The sequence below is a fragment of the Lissotriton helveticus genome, chromosome 8 (genome assembly GCF_964261635.1).
Source record: "Lissotriton helveticus chromosome 8, aLisHel1.1, whole genome shotgun sequence".
NCBI classification, from domain to species: Eukaryota; Metazoa; Chordata; class Amphibia; order Caudata; family Salamandridae; genus Lissotriton; species Lissotriton helveticus.
Window position 1 is genome coordinate 306,218,280 of NC_136069.1, and position 19,601 is coordinate 306,237,880.

The following is a 19,601-nucleotide window of genomic DNA, read 5'->3' on the forward strand; positions in this document are numbered from 1 at the left end:
CACACCCCCCTGACAAAGAATCAAAAATCATTGATGCGTCAGGGAAACGGATTGCTGCACAAGCAACAAACATTTGGCGTATAGCAAACACACAGGCCTTACTCTCACGCTACGATAGGGCTCACTACGACCAACTAGAAAAGTTAATGGAACATCTGCCAGATCAATACAAAGATCACACAGCAGAGCTCTTACAGGAAGGCAAACTAGTATCAAATGCCTCCATTAAATGCGCACTAGACCTAGCTGACCCAGCATCTAGGGCAGTTAACACCAGTGTTATCCTCAGGCGTCATGCATGGCTACGCATTTCCGGTTTCAAACCAGAGGTGCAAACTACCATCCTCAACCAGCCCTTCAATCAGAACCAATTGTTCGGGTCCGAGGTAGATACTACGCTAGCAAAGATGAAAAAGGACACGGACACTGCTAAGTCTATGGGTGCATTACAATCTACCCAGACTAGAGGTTCTTTTCGCCGCTCCTCTTATAGAGGAGGCTCCAAGCAGACCGGTGCAGATAACACGTCATCTTTTAAAATACAAACACAAACCCCCTCTAATAAAGGTTACTATAGAGGAGGGTACAGAGGCAACAACAATAAGGGAAGAGGTAGATGTAACAACAACCGCTCCTCTTCCACTCCCAAACAGTGACTTCCCTCTGCCTCCCCTACAACATTCCACACCAGTAGGGGGCAGAGTATCACAGTTCCTACCTGTCTGGGATTCCATCACAACAGACAGGTGGGTAAGACAAATTATCCAACATGGCTACTGCCTAGAACTCATAGCAACCCCCCCAAACATACCACCCAGGCAGCGTCCAATGTCTACAGAACACATAACACTGCTTCAACAGGAGGTTCTAGCACTTCTACAAAAAGATGCTAGTCAAGAGGTCCCCTTACAGGAACAAGGAACAGGAGTCTACTCCCTGTATTTCCTAATACCCAAAAAGGACGGGACATTAAGACCGATCCTCGACCTCAGGCCCCTAAACCACTACATTCAATCAGATCATTTTCACATGATCACTTTACAACAAGTACTCCCATTACTACAACAGGGAGACTTTCTGACAACACTAGACCTAAAGGACGCCTATTTTCATATTCCTATACATCCTGCGCACAGGAAGTATCTAAGATTCATCATACAAGGACAACCCGATCAGTTCAAAGTCCTTCCATTCGGGGTCACAACAGCACCACGAGTGTTTACAAAGTGCTTAGCAGTAGTAGCAGCACATCTCCGGAGACAACAGATACATGTCTTCCCTTACCTGGACGACTGGCTCATAAAAGCAAGATCGTTCAACCAGTGTGTACAACACACCAAACAAACAATTCAGACATTACACGACTTAGGGTTTACGATAAACTACACCAAGTCGCACCTAGAGCCTTCGCACGTTCACCAATATCTAGGAGCTACTATAGACACATCATTAGCTCTAGCCTATCCCAGTCAAGCCAGGATTCAAAGCATTTAGAGTTTGGTCTCCCTTTTTCAATGCCAACACTCTCTTCAGGCCAGAGTGTTCATGAAAATAATAGACATGATGGCATCTTGCATCTTCATAGTTCCTCATGCAAGACTGCAAATGCGCCCACTACAAGAATGTCTAGCACAACAGTGGAATCAGGCTCAAGGTCAGCTCACCGACCTGGTGTTGGTAGACAGCCGTACATATCGCTCTCTGCAATGGTGGAACACCAAAAACTTGACAAAGGGACGGCCGTTCCTAGAACCTGTTCCACAAATAGTGCTGACAACAGATGCATCCCTTACAGGATGGGGAGCCCATCTCCTGCACTATACCACTCAAGGCCAATGGAACAGCCAACAAAAACTGCTCCACATCAATCATTTGGAGCTGCTAGCGATTTACCTAGCACTCAAAACTTTTCAACTACAAGTACAAAACAAAGCTGTTCTAATCCGGACGGACAATATGACAGCTATGTATTACATACAAAAACAGGGGGGGACAAACTCTCTGCAACTGTCCCAGCTTGCACAGAACATTTGGAGATGGGCCATCCCTCAAAACATACACCTGACTGTAGAACACCTTCCAGGAATTCACAATCAGATAGCAGATCTGTTGAGTCGTCAATCACAACAGATTCACGAATGGGAGTTGCACCCACAAGTTCTACCACCATTCTTCCAAATGGGGGGGCACCCAAACATAGATCTGTTTGCCACGCTGCGTACGCTTTTCCGCCTCTCCCACTCATTCCACTAGTAGTACGCAAGCTCAGACAACAGTCCCTCAAACTGATACTAGTGGCCCCCACATGGGCACGCCAGCCGTGGTTCACCACACTACTAGATCTCTCACTGGTTCCACACCAGAAATTACGGCTCACGCCATCCCTGTTAACACAGAACCATGGAGAAATAAGGCACCCAGAACCAAGCCAGCTGAATTTGGTGATCTGGCTCCTGAGGTCTTAGAGTTTGGCTACTTAAATTTACCACCAGAATGTATGAACATAATTAAAGAAGCTAAAAGACCCACCACTAGAGCATGTTATGCTGCTAAGTGGAAAAGATTTGCAATATACTGTAACAACAATGATATTAATCCATTGGATGTTTCCATCCAAAATATTATTTGTTACCTTCTACACCTACAAAGGTCCAACTTGGCTTATTCTTCCATACGACTGCATCTAGCAGCAATTGCAGCCTATTTACAAAATAGACAGCACCTATCTCTCTTTAGAGTACCTGCGATAAAAGCATTTATGGAAGGATTAAAAAGAATAATCCCACCTAGGTTACCACCTGCACCAGTATGGAACCTAAACATTGTCCTTACAAGACTCATGGGACCCCCGTTTGAGCCTTTACACAAGTGTGAATTGCAATTCCTAACATGGAAAACTGCCTTCCTTGTTGCCATCACCTCTCTCAGAAGAGTCAGTGAAATACAAGCATTCACAATAGAAGAACCATTTTTTCAGATACACCCTAACAAAGTGGTTCTTAGACCTAATCCAAAATTCCTGCCAAAGGTGATTACTCCTTTTCACCTTAACCAATCAGTAGAGTTACCAGTGTTTTTCCAAAAACCAGACTCTGTTGCAGAAAGGGCTCTACACACCCTAGATGTTAGAAGAGCTCTTTTATACTACACAGACAGGACTAAATCCTTCAGAAAGACAAACCAACTATTTGTATCCTTCTGTTCCCCACACAAAGGCAATCCCATATCTAAAGGAGGAATTGCCAGATGGATTGTGAAGTGTATTCAAATATGCTATCAAAAGGCAAAACGTACACGAACAGTTCCTCCTAGAGCGCACTCCACTCGCAAACTAGGAGCCTCTATGGCTTTCTTAGGAAACATACCACTAGAGGACATATGTAAGGCAGCAACATGGTCTACCATATACACCTTCACTAAACACTATTGTGTTGACGTGCAAGCCAAGCAGCAAGCTGCAGTAGGCCAAGCTGTCCTTAAAACACTATTTCAATATGCTGCAACGGATACAAGCGACCACCGCTAGGGGAGACACTGCTGCACAATCGTTGCTAAATGTACAATCTGCAGCTCATATGCCTCGAACGGAATATGCTACTTACCAGTATGCATCTGTTCTTGGCATGTAGAGCTGCAGAGTTGTACATGCCCTCCCGCCTCCCCGGTACTTGTATCCGTTCCAGTACTCATCTTACTTAGATGCACACACATGGACATCCTTTCTCTTTACTTCTACTAACTCCATCATTTCCCATCATGGCGAAAAACAATCTGAGGATGGAGTCGATGACCATGCGCAGTATTGTCCAAGGGAGGAGTCACCTATCTCGTGACTACAAAGACTTCTTCCAAGAAGACAACAACAACCTGCAATCATCCGAGCCCAACACCAGGTGGCGATCTATTGCTAAATGTACAACTCTGCAGCTCTACATGCCAAGAACAGATGCATACTGGTAAGTAGCATATTCCTTTTTCTGCATGAGGTGTGCATACACATTATTAGGCTCTGTTTGCACTATTTGGTTCTTTGCCATGATGTGGATGGTGTTTTCTGACTGACTCTGATCCCATTCAAATGACTACAGTGAGGCAGTGAGGCAGCCATTTTGCTCCCTCACCCCAGCACGTGGGCATCTGTTTATTCGGCCCTTTAGCCTTCCTTGAGGTTGAGCTGGAATGCCATAGACCATCCTCTGCAGAGGTATCAACTGTGGAATTCTCTTTCAATGAAGAAAAAGAAAAAAGAAATCTACTGACAGAGATGCTTCAGCCTGCCTCTGTGGTCTGGAAGCACCTGGTCCCATTTAATGAGGCACTGTTTGAGCTTATCTAGGCAGTCCTGAGACAAACCTACATTAGCTCCAGCAGTAAGCCGCTATCTGTCTGCACCTGGTGATCCAGTCTTATTTTCCCACTCGTTGTATGAAAGCCTGGCATTATCCTGTACATAACAAAATCTTGGTCTTTCCCCAAAACAACTAATAACTGGGGTTCTAAGAAACTGGAGGGAGTGGCGAAGAATTGTTTTTCCCTAAGAGAGTTTGCACTCAGATTGGTGAACGCTACCTGCTTACGAACTAAGAAAACCTATGTATTGTGGGAGATGGGGCAGATGGTAGTGCAGAGCCTTTCAGGGGCAGAGGTAGTCCAAGGTTGGTATAATGATGCTGTGGAACAGATTACCAAAGTGAGTCTGAACACTGATGAGTTGTTTGCTATGCCTTGGGATCCTCTGTAGTGATCAGAAAAAAGCCATGGTTTTGTTTGATTACGTTTTTGGGCAATACCCAAGTAGTTTGTTGGACATGCCTATTGATGGGGCTAGCCTAATTGATCAAGGAGCAGACCCTGCCCTTGAAGTTCAAAGTGGGTTGGGCTATGGGTCATTCCTTCGAGTTGGGTCTCCTACCTGTGAATTTCAATGGCAGTGTGAAAAAGTGCCATCGTTCTTGCATTGGTATGCCCCCACTTTTTTTCTGACTGCTGATCTGCTTTGACTGAGTGTGCCCTGGGCTCCTGCCGCCCAGGTACCCAGGGCATGTGTTCCTTCCCTAAAACTGTGTTGAAACTAAAACCCAATTGGCATCACTGGCCACCTGTCCACCCCTAGTAAATGGTACCCTTGATACCCAGGGCATGGTGACCAGAGAAGATCCCTAAGGACTGCAGCACTTATTGTGCCACCCTTAGGGGCCCTGTACCCTGGCACCCACACACTGCCTTTGCAGGCCGAGTGCCTAAGTACAGAACTAAACAAAGAGGCGACATGGCACACATCCCTGTGTACCATGCCCACAAACCAACTGCCCTGACATACATCAGTCACCCCTCTAGCTGGGTGCCCTATGCCAGTGGTGTGGGCACAGGTGCATGAGACCTGTGCCCCTACAGTACCCAGGGCCATTCCTGGGCACTGTAAGTGCAGTGATTCCATTAAGAGTATATGGTGCTTGGAGGTCCACATTACGAACTCCACAGCACCATAATGGCTACACTGAAGACTGACAAGTTTGGTATCAAACTTCTCAGCACATTAAATCCACACTGATGCCAGTGTGGGATTTAATGAAAAATACACCACAGAGGGCATCCCAGAGATGCCCCCTGAAACCTAACCACAATTCACGTCTGGGCTGAGAGGCTGCCTAGGCTGCCACACACGCGGTACAAAAGCGGGTGGTGATGGACGGAGCATCTGAATCAATCAAACACTCACACCCAGATCTGGGTTTAATCCATTGCCGTTCTTTAGCCCACTCTGACACCCCAGTTCTGACATGGCTATATGCAAATCAGTCTGACCCTGTGCCTCATGGGAACAGTCCAGCCCGAACTGCCAAGCCATATCTTCCCTGGACCGGAAACAAGCTTCCGAGGACCGGTTTCTGGCATTCCAGCCGTCTTCAGCCCGGCTTGCTTGAATCCTGTGGCAAAGTGAGCAAGGGACTCACGTCTGAGCATACCCTGCCACACTTATGGCGGCCAAAAGCGGTACAAAAGGGGGTGGTGATGGACGGAGCATCTGAATCAATCAAACACTCACACCCAGTCAAAAGATCTGGGTTTAATCCATCACCGTTCTTTATCCCACTCTGCCACCCCAGTTCTGACATGGCTATATGCAAATCAGTCTGACCCTGTGCCTCATGGGAACAGTCCAGCCCGAACTGCCAAGCCATATCTTCCCTGGACCGGAAACAAGCTTCCGAGGACCGGTTTCTGGCATTCCAGCCGTCTTCAGCCCGGCTTGCTTGAATCCAGTGGCAAAGTGAGCAAGGGACTCACGTCCGAGCATACCCTGCCACACTTATGGCGGCCAAAAGCGGTACAAAAGGGGGTGGTGATGGACGGAGCATCTAAATCAATCAAACACTCACACCCAGTCAAAAGATCTGGGTTTAATCCATCACCGTTCTTTAGCCCACTCTGCCACCCCAGTTCTGACATGGATATATGCAAATCAGTCTGACCCTGTGCCTCATGGGAACAGTCCAGCCCGAACTGCCAAGCCATATCTTCCCTGGACCGGAAACAAGCTTCCGAGGACCGGTTTCTGGCATTCCAGCCGTCTTCAGCCCGGCTTGCTTGAATCCAGTGGCAAAGTGAGCAAGGGACTCACGTCTGAGCATACCCTGCCACACTTATGGCGGCCAAAAGCGGTACAAAAGGGAGTGGTGATGGACGGAGCATCTGAATCAATCAAACACTCACACCCAGTCAAAAGATCTGGGTTTAATCCATCACCGTTCTTTAGCCCACTCTGCCACCCCAGTTCTGACATGGCTATATGCAAATCAGTCTGACCCTGTGCCTCATGGGAACAGTCCAGCCCGAACTGCCAAGCCGTGTCTTCCCTGGACCGGAAACAAGCTTCCGAGGGCCGGTTTCTGGCATTCCAGCCGTCTTCAGCCCGGCTTGCTTGAATCCAGTGGCAAAGTGAGCAAGGGACTCACGTCTGAGCATACCCTGCCACACTTATGGCGGCCACAAGCGGTACAAAAGGGAGTGGTGATGGACGGAGCATCTGAATCAATCAAACACTCGCACCCAGTCAAAAGATCTGGGTTTAATCCATCACCGTTCTTTAGCCCACTCAGCAGACATGTTGCTGGACCCCTGGGTAGAGAGCCCTCCGCTCTCCTGGGCCTGCAACAATGCACATCCTGGGCGAAGTGCTAGGTCTTCTCCCCCAGGATGGGCAGGGGGAAGCTTCAAAGGCCTGCCGCCTCTGTGAGCTTCTCCAGACCATTTTCTGTACCCAGCAAGTGGCCCCCACCAGTCCTGACCCCCACTCTGGTGGGAAGACTGGCGGGAAAAACTACGTCAGGAAAGGGGGTGTTCCAGTCTGTGCCAACCCCACCCCTCAGGTGGGGGAGACAAGGCGAAGCATGACCCCGGGCTCCGGCCATCTTGAAGATGGGGAGCCCTGCCCAATCACAGCTAGGCTCCTGCTCCCCTCCCACAGGAGAGGAGCAGGCTAGGGGGTGTACCCACCCCAGGACAGGGACCTATTGGTCCCTGTCCTTGCCCCACCTGTAGCGCCCCTAAATTCAGTATTTAGGGGCTCCCTGAACCTTCCTTCCTCAGATCCCGAGAGGAAAAGAAGAAAGAAGATCAAGTAGAAGAAGACCCGCCGAGCAGCTGCTAACAGGACGACCCCAACTGACTTGGCCCCAGCCCTACCGGCCTTTCGATCCTGGAACCTGCTCCTGCCTAATCCCAGCGACTCCTGCCTGCCTTGACCCTCTCGAAGATTGGGACTTCCATCAGCAGAGGCTCTGCTGCAACAAACCCCCCTGGTGCTAGCCAGGGAGCTCCGGACCAGCCCACTCTGCACCCGCCGAGCCCGGCCCGTGCGATCCAAGACCACGAGGAAGTCCCCCCGGCGATTGGGACCAGAAGTCCAGTACCCAAAGAATCTCCTGGACGAACCAGGCGACGCCTGCAGACTCAGAACCATGGGCCCCCAACCGCGACTAGCTGAGGGTAAGCTTTTCCGATCCCCAAAGACACCCCGGTGCCCTGGAACCCCCTGCGCCTTCCTTCGGGGTACCTACCTGTGCTCCAAGATCCCAACTTACCTCTCAAAGTGGTGGTCGCCAAAGAGTCTCTGTCCCCAAGTCTGAAGCCTTTGTTCATCTTTTACCTTTCCCATTGAATAACATGAGCGCCCGAGCACCCTGCACCCAGCCGCCCGAGTGCCGCTGGCCGTGCCACCTTTGTTATATCCTACATCCCCCTTTGCCCTGACCAGGAGCCCAGCTCTCACAGCCGCATGGCCGGCTAGCCAGCAGCCACCAACCTGAGGCCCCCTTCCCCTCATTGGATAACATTGGACCTAACTACCTCTGCACCCGGCCGCCCCTGTGCCGCTGAGGGTGAACCAACTGTACCTACCTGACCCTGGGGGACCCCTGAGTCCATGCCCAGAACCTTAACTTCACCAGTCGAGTACTCACCTGGAAACCGGTAACTCACTTACCTGCCATTGGATAACATTGACTGGCTTGACTCGAAAAATCTTCTACGTGTGAAGTTTTGGAAACTTAAAATATTCTTATAAAATCACCTGAATTCCGAATCCCGAAGAACTCACCTGTGATCAGGAGAGAAGCCAGTACTGTACCTTGTGGTCCAGTACTGAACCGCAAAAGTAATCCTTACCGGCTTTTCTAGTAACTTGTATTTTCTCCATAGGAATCCATTGTCTACTTTTCTATGAAATTTCTTCGAAGTGTCTACTTTTGAAAACTGAAACGTAATTACTTACCTGTTTTAAGTTGAGTCCCCAGTGCTGGTCCTAGGAGCCCAGTACTGGATTACAAAATTAACGAGATCGTACTTTACCTGCAACCTGAATTTTCTCCCATTGGATAACATTGCCAGATTTTCATTGAAAGGTTTCTAAGTCTGAACTTTTAAAACCGCTTTATATTCCTGAAAAATCACTACAATAACTAAAACGTTTATACCGAATTGTTTTCAGCTTAGACCCCAGGACTGAATCTAGGATCCAGTCCTGGAACTACCAAAGTAATCTACAAAGTAATCAACTGTACTTACATGATGAGAACCCATTGAGCTCAATGCTAAAGTGTGTTTAGAATTGTGTTGCCTACTGCAACCCCTGTACCTATTGTGTTCACAAAGTTTATTGCATTTCTGCAAAGTACTCATCTGAGACCTCTCATATTGAGAGAAGTATATTTTGATACCTGTTGGTTCTAGAAATAAAACCTCTATATATTTGATATAAAAACAATTGGCCTGGAGTTCAGTCTTTGAGTGTGTGAAACCTTTTTCTGACTGAGTGTGTACAACAAATGCTTTACACTGTCAACTGGTACTGCCTTACTGCTCGACCAAGCTACCACTTTAGAGAGTAAGGTCACACCTGGCTTTAAGCTCTGTTATACCTCTGGGGGTTGTGGACTCTATACACACTGTACCTTATTCTGGTCCAGTATATATAGAGCCACTTTCTCACAGGCAGTACTACAGTTTTGAGGTTACTTGAAATGAATGTCCACTCGCTAGTCCAGCAGCTATACTTGAGGCTGTGCCAGATCTAAAGGCAAACAGCACTTGGGAGATGTTTTAGTTTTCCTTCAAAGGATCACATGTGGCTTGTGAGTGAAAGGTTATCACATTATCTTTAGACCTGGTAGGGCATCACGACAGATCAGTTGGACCTACAAATTATAAAATGGGGCTATACCCTTTCATTTCAACAAGATCTTCCTGCCATTCCTCCAATTCTTTCCTCCCAGTCAAGCGAGCTCATCTGCATTTTCCAGTAGGAGGTGGTGGCCCCACTTCACAAAGGAATGGTTGAATTGGTCCCAGAGAAGACGATTGAGCAGGGATGATCCTCCCAGCACTTCTCGAGCCTTAGGATGACGGTGGTCTGCTTCTGATCCTGGACCTCAGGGTCTTAACCTCCTTGCTACGCAAGGAGAAGTTAAAGATATTGTCTCTTGCTCAGGTGCTGTTAGCGCTGGAACTAGAAATCTGGATGGTGTCCCTTGAAATGCAGGGCATGTACTTCCATGTACCAAAGCTGCAGTTTCACAGGCAATGCCTACATTTTGTGTTAGGTTCCATACACTACCAGTTTGCAGTTTTCCCATTTATGTTAACATCAGCACCAATCTTATGACTGTATTCCTGCAATTATAACTCCCCCATCCCACAGTAGATCGCTTCGCCACTTGTGGACATGTCCAGGGGAAGCCTTGATGGAGGTATTTCATCTTACATGGATTTTTCCACTGCACTAGTCATTCCCTCCATTACTTTAAGTGCACAAATGTTGAGGAAGTGGAGTCAGGACTGGGCACAAGTGTTCACAAAGGTTGTGGACTGCAGACCTTCTGGGACTATATAACATTATGCAGTCTTCTCCCAGCATAATGTTACTATGCAGGCCCTTCTTGGTACTTTACCACATAGATAATTTTTTATATTGTCATTTTTTTTTTTAAAAAGGAGCTGGGTTCAGACTGGTAAGGGAGGGTAAAGATAATTGGAGGTAAGGGTTTTTTGGGTTGGTAAAGGTAGGTAAGGTTTTCTTTAGTATTTTTGGGCGGTGGAGGTAAGGATCTTAAAAGAAAGGGAAGCTAGGTTCCTGACCCGCAAATAAAAAAAGGAGTTTGAGGTTACACCCCCAAAAAAGACAATACCAATACATGGCGTTATTAGTAAGGTATTCTTGTGTGGTATTACAATTCAGTGTAAAGGACAGCACGTAATGCCTGCGGGGTAAAGGCATGTGCTGTACAGGCATGCATGGTAAATTCTAATATTTTTTGTATCCTTCCCCTTGCCGTCTTACGTTGTCAATCCCACTCAAGAGGAAGGTCCCGGGATTGGTTGCAGAGTCCACAATCCTCGGGCCACTCAAGTAAGTCCCACTAAAAGAAAAAAAGTAAGTTGAAGAGGTCTTTGAATTCACCTCATCTGTCGGCCAACGAGACGAAGCGACGGCATTCAAGGCTGTGCTCCGCGATTGAGTCAGTGCCTGGGCCTGCTCCGTACTTTACCTAGATTCTAGGAGCCGAAGTGACCCCTGCTGAACTCCATGAGTTTTATGAGGCCATGCGCCTCATATTTGAGAAGTCCGCTCCCGCTGACGTGTCTTTGAGCCCTCCGGGTTCGGGAGGGCCCCCTATTGGTTCCACGCCGCCAACTCCAGCGCCAGTCAGGCCCCTTGGATCCACAGATGGATCTGGACTGGCCTCGATCGTACCACCTCGACCTTCCCCGCCACCAGCCCCGAAGCCGCAGGCGCCCCCTGGTTACGCCATCCCCATTCTGATCCCTGACTCCAACACTGAGCCGGAGGGGCGTCGTCCGACCCAGACTGAAGCCATGCATTCCAGGTCAGAGCCTGAGCCTGATTTCGATGGGCTGGGAGTTTAGGGAGGGGTCTCTGGACCCTGAGCAATTCCAGCCCTTAGCACCATAGATTGACTGGTGTGGGGACTTGGCGGAGGCCTGCGAACTAGACTCTTCTCCAGATTCTGACATGTTCCCTCTCCCTACCATGGCTTCGGAGGAGGGAGCGTCTTTTGCAGTGGTGCTAAGGAGGGCACAGAGGTTCTGGACCTTAGCCTGCCCTCAGTGGTAGTCAAGATGAACGTCTTGATGGAGGGGCTTCGACCGGTAGTGACCACCTGAGAACCACTTATCCCTCTCAGTGAAGCCCTTATTGACGTTCTGCTTGGGGCCTGGTCCAAGCCTAGCACTGCTCCTGTTAACAGGACAATTGCCCACCACTGCTCTCCAGGGGACTTCAGTTCCCTCACAAAAAGCCCTACCCCAGAGAGCTCGGTAGTCCAAGCCTCTACCTCCAATATAAATTCTGGAGCATTCTCCACCGGCCCACTGAATAAAGAGCAGACCATTCAGGGAGCCTGTTTCCTATTTTTGTAAGGTCTGAAACATGAACATTTAGCATTAAATACATATATATAAAAAACAAATGGGGGAAAAGAGGAGATGTGGTCTGACAACGGTCAAGAGAAACATACTATAAGAAACACCCAGTGTCAAAAAAGAAAAAAGATTCCATACTGTGTTCGATCAAGAAAAAGCGTAGATAAAAAAACTATGAACAGAAAAAATGTTGAGATAAAATGTATATCCCCAAATGCAATAGTAGGGTTTTAATGAGCATTATAGTAAATCAAAACACCTTCTGTATCAGGGTGTGGATTGCTGGTTTAGCTCTCCTTCATAAACATATCAAAGGTAGAGAGCACAAAGTGTCCCAGCCAGAGAATGATGAGGATTCTGGTCAAAGTAACCAGAATGAAAGAGGGATTGCCTTTCTAAATTGTGAGTTGAGACTGAAACACAAATAAATACAAGGTGGATAATAGGATACAAATATCCATATTTGTGTGGCACATATAGGGCAGGAAGAGTCTAGATGTAAAATGCTTACCCTTGGAAAAATCCAGTTGAAGGAAAGGGGTAGCAGGATTCAAGTAGGGCAAAGTCCCAAATATCTATGTCCCCACCAACTACGATAGTCTTTGCACATATATGTCCTTAATGATGAAAATATGCAATCCTCTCAGGGGGCACATATTTATACAAACGGCATGAGTAACAGTTGAGCAAAGCAAAAGGGATTGAAACACTGTATCTAAAGGGGTCCAGGTCTACAATGAGGATAAACTAGGACAGACAGAGGCCACCAAAGGTACAAAAAAGCGCAATTAAGCAGGTAGTGAGCCTCCTAATAAGATGCTTGGGAGATCCATTTCAATGCATAGGCTTCTAGGAAAGGATCATTTGATGGGTGAGGTAGAACAAAAAGACTCTGTTGACCAAAACAACACCACCCCCCCCCCCCCATCCCCCAAAGAGCTGTATCCAAGTGTGTAGCTGTGTGACATTCAACCTTCGAGAGAAAGGGTCCTGATATTCCCTTCTACTGAAAACTGGTTGCTAAAATAAACCCTCAAGCAAGCCCTCCTTCAAGTTTTCAAGATATCAGTGACAGCCAACGACGGTCTTGATCTGCAGATTAATTCTGACAGATCAACAGATATTTCACTTCTTTAAAGCGTTCAGACACAAACCAAGCAGATGTTTCTCCTTAGAAGCAGCATTTAAAATTCAGAACAAATGCAATTTTCATATTGGAAAGTCACATTCAATTGCTCATCCACTGCAATTGTCTTGATAGCCTGTTGCATGATTACAGGTCCTTCATGCAAGTTCTCTACTGGCGTTCATAGAAATAGGAGGAGTTATTGTTTATCAATCTAGTGACAGTGTTTCCTTATATTTTTAGTTTCTTATGGGTTTGTAGTTCATGGCTGGAAAACGTTTTCACACTTAAGACTGTAAAAGAACACTGATGTATTTTGTTGGAGTGTCTGAGGTTAACAAGAAACCCAAACGGATCTTTGTAAGGTTGGATCTGCTGCAAAACTGTAAAGCGGAGATAGCCTCATGGATTAGGTAATGTTATGCTGCCATCTAGCAGGGAAGCAGTCAGAGGGCAAAATCAGGGACTCAATACATAGCTAAAAGCAGCTACTGAATCTTTCTTTTGAAATATTTCATTGCAAGACATTTGTAGATGAATCTCTTGGAGTAATGTCAAAGATCTTACTGTGGAGAATTAGATTCCTGAATAGGGTAAGCAGTGCCTAAGAATCCATTTAAAATGAAGAAAACCGTAGAAATATATGAGTTAGGAAGTAGAAAGAGATCTGATAGCCTTCCACACCTCTGACCATCTCTATTTATGAGATTGCATTTGGAACATTCCCCGTTGCTTGCCAACTGTACAGTAGGGTTGACCAGTTCTTCTCAATAACATTAAAGTGCCTAATCTAAGCAATGATCCTCCAGCTGAGGGTGCTGTAAGTTGGTTGGATTGTTGACCAGTGTTTTTAGCAAGGCCAATTCACTATACATAGGTAAAAATAATGGTATACATTGCCTTAAATAATGAGACCACTAACACAGTGTAGCTCTTTCAATTAAAGTAATTTAAGCATGTGGAAGTATATATTGTCTGTGTGTATGTATTATCCATATATATGTGTGTGCGCTTAACATTTCTTTATACATGCACTGATAGTTTTATGTTTTTATGTTATATTCTTCTTCTAGGCTCTATATTTTCTCGAGTAGAAGAGGATTATCTGTGGAGAATAAAGCAGCTGGGATCCCATTCACCTGTAGCCCTTTTGTATACATTGTTCTATTTTAACACTAAGTACTTTGGTTTCAAGACCGTTGAGCAGCACTTGAGACTTTCATTTGCAACTGTTTTTAAAAAGTGGAAAAAGAACCCAATAACAAAGGAAAACAAAGCATGCCTGTGTTACCAAGTGTCATCTTTATGTGGAAGTGATAACGAAGGTATGTCAATGTTTTAGTGCAACTTTCGGGAATACATTAAACATGTACTGAGATTTTTATGAGATGGTGTTGTGAATGTTTTCGTATGTGGCCTGATTCAATTGGTCCTCTAGCCTAATGTACTGAGCAAAGTTTTTAAGGGTTTTTTGGCAACAAAATTATTTATATATTTTGACTTGCATTGTGTCTTTTATCCGCATCCACGCTAATTTCAAAGAAAACTTACAAATAAAAGTTAATATTCTTGTATAATTGTAGACTCCAAAGCCCACAGAAGTAATTGTCATGGACGATATAATTCAGCCACATGCAAATGCTAGCATGATATCGTGCACTCTTTCACTCCCACCTTATTAAAGAGCACTAGTTTCAGTTGTCTCAGCGTGTCACTCAGTAGCCTGAAAATAAACAGGGCTGCTTGACCACTATTAACTTTCTGCAGCTTCTGCCTTTATGGCTGCTGTGATCATTGGTAATAAGAGCGATGCCTGAATCCCAAACTGTACGCCAGGAGTAGTGTTAGAAGCATATTGGGTATTGCTTAAAATTATCCTTAGTATTTGTATGTCTGTCTTATACAAAAACAAACTCTTCTCTGTATGAGGCAGACTTGTCAGAAATCTTGACCGAATGTGCACAACCTAGTGATATATTCTTTGAAGGGGACGGGACTGTCCTGAAAATCTGCCGTTCTCTTCTGGACAAGCTTAAATTACTCCTCATATTTGAAGAGACAGAATCCTCTGCCTTAACCAGAATACCTTGTTCTGTGATACCAAAGACGTTAGTGACAATACCTGCCGGTAGGCACTGTTAAGCGCTTCGTGGGTATCTGATATTAAATCTAACAAAAGGAAACTTTTGTCCCATGCATACTTCCTGCAGAAAATTGCATAGTTATTATGGAGGAGATAGCTCTTTGCATAGCCATGAGCTCCCCCGAAGTTAAAACTGTAAAAAGTGGGTTTCTGTGAGGAATCCTGATCGCCGTTGGGAGTTTGGTACAAGCAGCAGGACCTTCCTCTGAGAAAAGTGTGTGTGACACATGAACAGCAGTTCAACATTACAATGAGATATTATTTGCAAACACATTTAAGAAAAAGGAAAGCAATTTAATGATTACAATGAATTGCAAGTTTGAATGAGGAGAAGATTTTCTTCACTTAGGATGCAGCTAAAAAGTCCACTTTTAACTGGTGTTGTGCATTTTCTTCACTGAAGTTGCAGCTAACCCTCTCTCTTGTCTTGGATGTTCCAATTTCTTCTTCCCACAAAAGTATATAGACGGCTGGGGGCATTTTGAAAAACAAAATGTTTCACCACCCTTTTTTAGGGCTCGCCTGCTGTGCGCATGCGCATAGCTGGCGAAGCTCTATAGGGGCTTAAACAGCGTTTACCCAAGCACGATTCCACTGGCGATTTCTTGAAGTGCATGTGCTTTTTAGGTCATTGCGCAAGCGCAAGCCCTAAAAAGCGCGTGCACAATGCCACCAGCCGCCTGCCTGCCTGCCTGCCTCGCATTACCACATCAAAGGCAGCTTCTCAGCGTGCGCTCATCCCCTAATTATTCACAGCCGGCCGTACTTTCAGTTTCACGGCCGCCGGCCGTGTCTCCTTTTATGCTAACTCCCTCTGTACCTCTCCTTGCATCCTCCTCTTTACTTCGATTCCTGCCGTTTTCTCTCTTCTCCGGCTGTTTGCTTTGCTTCCTTGTTTTAGGACCCTTCAATCTCATTATTCTCTACCCTCAATTTCTATCACTTTAACATACCAGTGAAATTACTATACTATGCTATAGGCTTTCAGTCATGTTATTTCTCCATCTGCACGCATTAACACCACTTTAAGATGGCAAATATTTGTCTCTCGGGATAATGAAGGCAGCACCTTTTTTCACCCTACACTTTCATTAATATGGCGGTAGCTACGGGTGTCTTCGTTTTACTAGCCTAACCTGCGTTAGAAGCACAACAGGTTGATTTTATCACTGCGGCATGCCATGCATTCGAGCGCCATGAGGTAAAGCCACTTACACCTAGCCTTTGTCTTGCAAACACGCTGTTTTCATAAACGTGTGAGAGTATGCATGAAATCCGAAACTTTGCCTGATCAAACGCTGACAGCGCCAATGAAGGCTTCACAATTTTAAAGCACACCTTGAGCATGGCATGAACACAGATATCGTCACAGCCTTGTATGAATGTTCAACATTTACATTGTTGTAGCTAGGTATGGACATTGATTTATTCACATATAACGCATGAATGTAAAGTCATCCTGCTAATTCAACGTGTGGCACACGTTATATTAACACTCGGTATATCCACGGGTTCGTTCTGTGCACAACTTCTTTTACCTTGATTAATCACTGCACATTCTCACGGAGGTGGCGCCGTATTCTTTTGAACCGTCCATAGTTTCCTATCAGCATGTCACCATATGGACATTTAAAGACACAGGGAGACTATTCCATCTTGCATGTAACGCATGATATATTATGGGAACAATATTCCCCTTTTTTGAATTTTGTTGTCTCACTCGCCCAATCTTGGTTTTGTTTTAGGAAAAACCCCTGACAAAGGGCGGTTATTTGCCCGAAATGCATTGGGGCCAATACACACTTGTTTAATTGATTATGGATTTATACTTTAAGGAAGCTGTTGAATAACTCCTGAATTCAATGAGATTACATCCATACCGTTTACAATAAACGATGTGCTTGAACACCTGTATTTGAAATTTGGATTTCATGGATTAAATTCGTCTGAATTGGCATCAGGCAGTGCATTCAGAGGGACACTTCCCAATGGGGAGGCGCAACTGAATACATTACACAAGTTAACGTTCATTTATTTACTTTCATTTTAAGTGATTTCCCCATGATCACAGGCATTGATCCGATGACGAGAGTCAAATTTGGTTTTCCAGTTCTGAAGTGGGCAGCTCTGGCCATAGTGCCACATCCTGCTTCCCCCTCTCACCTACTCCTTTTCCACTTGGCTTCCTGGCTGCTTTCTGATGCTTTCGCATCTAATGCAATAGGCGGGGACGGCTCTGCTGACTTCTTTTCACTCGCTCACCTTGCTCCCAATTAGCATCAGTTACATTACCCAAGTTCACATTCATTTAATTAATTTTAATTTAGTGTGATATGCCTAGGAGCACCAGCGACATTACGAATGCTCTGAGACCCCACGCTGGGTGTCCAATAAATGATACTGGAGATTCCCCATGACTGACTCCTCCATTCTTTGGAGACTTCTTCAATTCAGCTTTTACACTAGACCCCTCCTAGCTCTTGTCCTCGATAAGCTCTGGGTTTGTTATCTGCGAAAGTGTCAACCCCTGATATGCCCTCTGAATGCCTCCTGCAGTTATGTTGATGAGCAGTATGGCAAGATGATTAACTGCCTAAACTTCTGACCCCCGTAAGTTAAACTGCTTCCTTATCAGCTCGTTAAATCCAGTAAAGTTCTGCCTCACTCGAGGAACAGTTGAGGCCGAGCCACTGACGCGCGGTACTTGAATCCTGCTAAAGACATTTCGTTGCTGAATCTTACGAAACAGATGGCGTTGTGTCATGTCCAAGTGTTGATCAAATGATTGGTTAGTTGACAGCAACAGAGTAGAAAAGAGCGGTATTACCTTATTCTTAAACGCACGCATTGGTACACAACAGCCTGGAACCAACCTGTAGGTTTCAATCTCACTTAAACTGACTCAGGATTTCATCATTGATGGGCACTTTCAACAAATTGTATATATGAATACGTAGGATTAATCCTACGTATTCATATATACAATTTGTTGAAAGTGCCCTTCAATGCTAGGTCCTTGTTGTTGAATTATATGTTGATTGGAGGGTGGCCTGGCATTGAGTTTCCCTCTGCAGCTCCTTGTTGAATTTCAGGATTTCATCATGCCAATGTTGATACATTTGAATGAGTGTTTTAATGTTTTTTGTAAAAGCACACAGATACTCAGAGGGAGTATTATACCACCTATTTACATGTATTATTCTTGTCAGATAGGGAAGCAGAAAAAACCGCACGGCTACTCAAAGGGACAGGATGGGAACAAAATTGACATAAAGGAAAAATATTGCGCATTTAACTTCGGCAAAGATGCATTTGCTGTTCCCACTCTTCCCCGCCCTCCTGCTCCCTGCACAGATGTAAAACAGATAATTAAGGAAGCAGTGCACCTTATTTTTGTTACAGTAAACAGTAATAGAAGGCCCCTTGCTTTACTCGTGCGAGCTTAAGGTTTAGCCGAGTGGCCGCGCGCCGTCTGTGACAGAAGCCTCCTCCTCCTCCTCCTCGAGTTCAGCTTTTCGTCTAATGATACCGGACATCAATGTGTTCTCATCCCAATTTGCAGACTCCGCACACCACTCCTGCACATCCACCGCCACATCCACTGCCACATCCACCACATCCACCACCACCACACCCACCACCACTACATCAACCACCACATCCACCACAACCACCACCCCATCCACCACAACCACCACCCCATCCACCACCACCCCATCCACCACCACCACCGCATCCACCCCCGCATCCACCATCACCACATCCACCACCACATCCACCATCACATCCACATCCACCATGACATCCACCGCCACATCCACCACCACATCCATCACCACCACATCCATCACATCCACCACATCCATCACATCCACCACCACCACACCACTACATCCACCACCACATCCACCACCCCATCCACCACCCCCACCACCGCATCCACCATCACCACATCCACCGCATCCACCACCACCGCATCCACCGCATCCACATCCACCATCACCACCACATCCACCATCACCACCACATCCACCATCACATCCACCATCACCTCCACATCCACCATGACATCCACCGCCACATCCACCACCACATTCACCACATCCACCACCACCACATCCACCGCATCCACCACCACCACACCCACCACCACTACATCCACCACCACATCCACTACAACCACCACCCCATCCACCACTACCACCACCCCATCCACCACTACCACCACCACTGCATCCACCACCACCGCATCCACCTCATCCACCGCATCCACCACCACCGCATCCAGCTCATCCACCGCATCCACCACATCCACCACCACCACATCTACCATCACCACCACATCCACCATCACATCCACCACCACCACCACATCCACCACCACCGCATCCA

General features: G+C 46.2%; 1 protein-coding gene across 1 annotated transcript in view; it reads left to right on the forward strand.

Moving 5' to 3' along the window:
* ZMYM2 (zinc finger MYM-type containing 2) overlaps nucleotides 1-19,601 on the forward strand; it is an 893,704-nt gene that overhangs the window by 843,835 nt on the left and 30,268 nt on the right. Inside the window, exon 22 of the mRNA XM_078658875.1 lies at nucleotides 14,140-14,391. Within this exon, the coding sequence (XP_078515001.1) occupies nucleotides 14,140-14,391 (252 nt within the window). The remainder of the gene's footprint in view (nucleotides 1-14,139; nucleotides 14,392-19,601) is intronic.